Source organism: Arachis ipaensis, chromosome B05 (genome assembly GCF_000816755.2).
Source record: "Arachis ipaensis cultivar K30076 chromosome B05, Araip1.1, whole genome shotgun sequence".
Lineage (NCBI taxonomy): Eukaryota > Viridiplantae > Streptophyta > Magnoliopsida > Fabales > Fabaceae > Arachis > Arachis ipaensis.
This window is the reverse complement of record NC_029789.2, coordinates 3,546,376-3,550,207: the sequence shown is the minus strand read 5'-3', so window position 1 is coordinate 3,550,207 and position 3,832 is coordinate 3,546,376. Positions and strand designations below refer to the sequence as shown.

The following is a 3,832-nucleotide window of genomic DNA, read 5'->3' as shown; positions in this document are numbered from 1 at the left end:
GTTATAAAATTTAAAAACTTGTATATCTGTATATTTCCTATCATATTGTATTTTTGCGTGAATCTGGTTGTACATTATAATTTTTAAATGATGGAATGGAAGAAAACTACGATGAGGACCGTTGAACTCTTGGATTAGATAATCATGAAGTCTAATAAAAGTGTACTACTTTTAGTTAAAAGTGCACTACTTGTACATATATCATATTTATCAGCTAAGTTGTTCCTCTAAGGTTTTTGGTATGTTATATCTGATAAATCATCGAAAATTCAATGAACATTATATTGTACTAATGTATTAATAAGTACGTAAATATGTGTAATATAAATATAAGATTAATCAAATTATAAATACTTTATACTATTTTAGAAAAAAATTGTCTAAATTTTTTTATATTTCTATTATATGTAAATGAAATAAATGGTATAGATAAATTCAGATTAATTGAGTTTTTTCTTCTCTTCTCTTATCTTTTAGACAAGTTTAATCTTTTAACGTTTGATATTATCAAAATTATATAATTTTAATAAGTTAAACTTATTTTAGGCTTTTTTACTGAAATGCGCATGAAAATTTCTTTAATTCCCAGAATGCGCATATGTGAAAATGTTTCTCAAAATGCGCAGGCCCATTTCTACGATGGCGGGCACGAAATGGGTTTTCACGACCACGAAATAGGAGGACCATTTCACTTAATGCAGGCACGAAATGGGTTCCCCATTTCCCATTTTAAGGGTGGCAGAAGCGAAATGGACAGACCAAATCAGGGACAACAGACACGAATTGGAGGCACGCCAGTGGTGATGCATCTCATCAATGTCAATCTGAATAAATAAAAATACACAACAAAACACACAATGTAAGCAGCCTACCTGTTTCTACAACTCAATAAGCTGCCTGTCTTTTTCTTTAATATGTTCTTGAAGATCATGTATTTGTTTCATATGCTGAGCTCTTTCAGCTTCTGAATGATCACGCGCTCTTCTGCAAAGATTTTATCCATTGAAGCATATTGAAAATTGAGAATAACATGATTGGATAATAACCAATGTATCATTTTTCCAACTAAAAACACAAGAGCTCCTATACACATGGAAGAGTACAGGTATGTATCTCTTTTCATGACAGCAAAGTATATATAGAGAAGGCAAAGAAAACCTGAAAGTTGCTAGCTCTTTGTTTTGCTCAGAAAGAAGGTCTTGCTTTGCCCATGCCTAAAATAAAAATACAATCAAGCAACATATGTGAAAAATAAGTATCAATATTATAATTTATAAACCGGAAAAAGTAAAATATAAAAAAGTGAGGAAAGAAGAATCACAACAAACCGTTTCATTATCTAATTTAACGATGTGCAGTTCTCTTTTCTTTTCTTCCATTTTCCTTTTTAATTCATGAATTGTACGTTCTTTTTCATAAAGTTGTTACTGCAGCCAGTTAAACATGTTTTAGAGTAGAATATCAACTAGTGCATTATGAGAAGAAAAACATGTAAGCTAATAAAAAAATAAATGTTGATCAAAATCAAAAGAATGATACTTTTAAATTTTGAGGGAAAATGGAATCTATGTTAAACTATTGGCAATGTAAAACATGATTACAATTTGTATGGTAAAAAAGCCCTTGAATAATACATAAAAATTAAAAGAAAAAGTATATAGAACCAAAAGGTTACCGGCCAAAAACTAAACAAAACCACATTAATTTATATTAATAATTAATTTTAAATTTTTTAAATTCAAAATTTAAAAAATTTAAAAGATTAAGTAAACCTAATTAAAACCTATAAAAACGTTCATCTTCTCTCTCACATTAACCTACCCACCTCTAATAATCACACACAGACCTCTCTCTCACCGTCTCCGCCTCCCCACCGCGACCCACTCCTCTTCTATCAGCGAGTCGCCGGAATCATATAATATGATTGAAGACTATAAGCACATAGTGTGAATCATTAGTAACGAAGATAATGTCAACAGTTAACTTTCTTCAATTTTGATCACCTTCTCCTCAAAAGACTCTATCATCTTTGATTGCTTTTTTGCTGATGAAGGTTCGGTGATTCTTTTGCTGCTACCATAGGATGGTACTGGGGATACGCCTGAGCCATCAACTTTATCCATGGATTTTCTTGGTCCATCAGAAACTGTGTATCTCATGGATTCGCTTCGTGGCTGCTTGGTCAATGAAGCCTTAACCGACTGCAAAATGCATTTGGAATGTCCTGAGGATGATTCCTCTATGTCTTGTGATTTCAGCTCTTTACTTGACCTGCACATTTGTCATAGGTTTCATACATATGAAAAACTGCTCAGGTTGTTAAGCCTATATGTTCCTATCAGATGTCAATCAAAATCAATTACAAAAAGAAACATTAATCCAAAAATCAAGCCACATAAGAATTCCTAGAGTTACTACTTTTCAATTTAATTTTACCTTATTATTAAATCCTGATTTCATCCCAAATTTTGTTTCAAAAGTATAGTTATTAGATTTTATTATAAAAAAACATTCATTTAATATGAAAAAAATATCCTAATACTTAATAAAAGAAATATCCAGTTATATTTTAGCAAAAATAATTAAATATCTATAAAATAAAAAAAAATTATAAAATTCTTAAAGAAATAGAGACATTCATATTTGTAATACAAAAAAAATTCGAAAAATATATAAAAGAACATTCATTTAGTATGAAAAAGAAACATTCTGATACTTAGCAGAAGAAACATCCATGTATATTAACTCGTAGAGATTTTGAATTCACCCAAAAATATTTGGCTGGTTTTTGGCTAATACCCTTTTGGTTCCCTAGCATTGCTCAAATTAAAAACATGATTACAACAAAGTATTCCATTACTTTGTCCATTTCGTGTGTGCCTGCATTGAGTTGGTCCATTTCGTGTGCTTCATACACGAATTCTACCACTTCGTGTGTGTCATAGGCGAAGCCTCTCATTTCGTGCCTGCTGCAGAAGATGTGGCCCGTGTCAGATCCAATACATCATTTCGTGCTCACCATTCTTGACTTGCCCATTTCGTGGCTGATCCAAGCAAAATGGCCATGCGTATTTGAGGAGGAAGATCAAACCGTGCGTATATTGGGAATTAAAGAATTTTTCATGCGCATTTCAGTAAGAAAGTCCTTATTTTAAAGCTGCTGCTTGTATTATGAAATTTCAATAAATTTGTAAGTGATGTTTGGATTGCCTAACATACCTTTTTCCTAAGAATTTTATTTCTACATTATAAAAACAGAAATCACAACAAAAATGGAGGCTATCATTATACATCAATGCTAATGTCTCTAATCCTAAGGGGAAAGAAAAAAAATAGAGACAACAGACAAGTATATATCTTGAAAAATGATGATGATTGATTAAGAATATATTTACTGAATGAGAATGATGTTACTTATTAATTAGCACTATGCATGGTGTTTAATTTCTTGGAAGGCTTCTTGGAGGTTCTATGTTTGATAGCAGCAATGGATTCCAAAGACTTCAAGACTTCATTCATAGAAGGGCGGTTCTTGGGGACAGGTTCAAGGCATTTAAGGGTAAGTTGAGCTGCCTGTGTTGCAGCTTTGAGTGAGTATTGATCCTCAATTCTTGGATCCATGATGTTCTTATTAATGTTCTTCTTATCAGAGAGTGAATGCCTCTTCCATTCAACAAGGTTCTGCTGATTTGTTGGTCTCTTTGTGTCAAGTGCTCTCAGCCCTGTCAGCATTTCAAGCAGCACTACACCAAATCCATACACATCACTTTTCACATACAAATGACCTGTTTAGTTTAACATATGATAATAGTTAATTATTCATCATATAATA

The 3,832-nt window shown here is 31.9% G+C and overlaps 1 protein-coding gene and 1 long non-coding RNA gene across 2 annotated transcripts in view; both read right to left on the bottom strand.

Moving 5' to 3' along the window:
* On the bottom strand, window positions 918-1,208 carry LOC110271699. Its single transcript, XR_002362282.1, has 2 exons — window positions 1,159-1,208; window positions 918-984 (listed from the first exon to the last, which is right to left on the bottom strand). It is a non-coding gene; the product is annotated as an uncharacterized LOC110271699 (long non-coding RNA).
* LOC107642509 (probable serine/threonine-protein kinase CST) overlaps window positions 3,151-3,832 on the bottom strand; it is a 6,640-nt gene continuing 5,958 nt past the window's right edge. Inside the window, exon 6 of the mRNA XM_016345897.2 lies at window positions 3,151-3,785. Within this exon, the coding sequence (XP_016201383.1) occupies window positions 3,418-3,785 (368 nt within the window). The 3' untranslated portion in view covers window positions 3,151-3,417. The remainder of the gene's footprint in view (window positions 3,786-3,832) is intronic.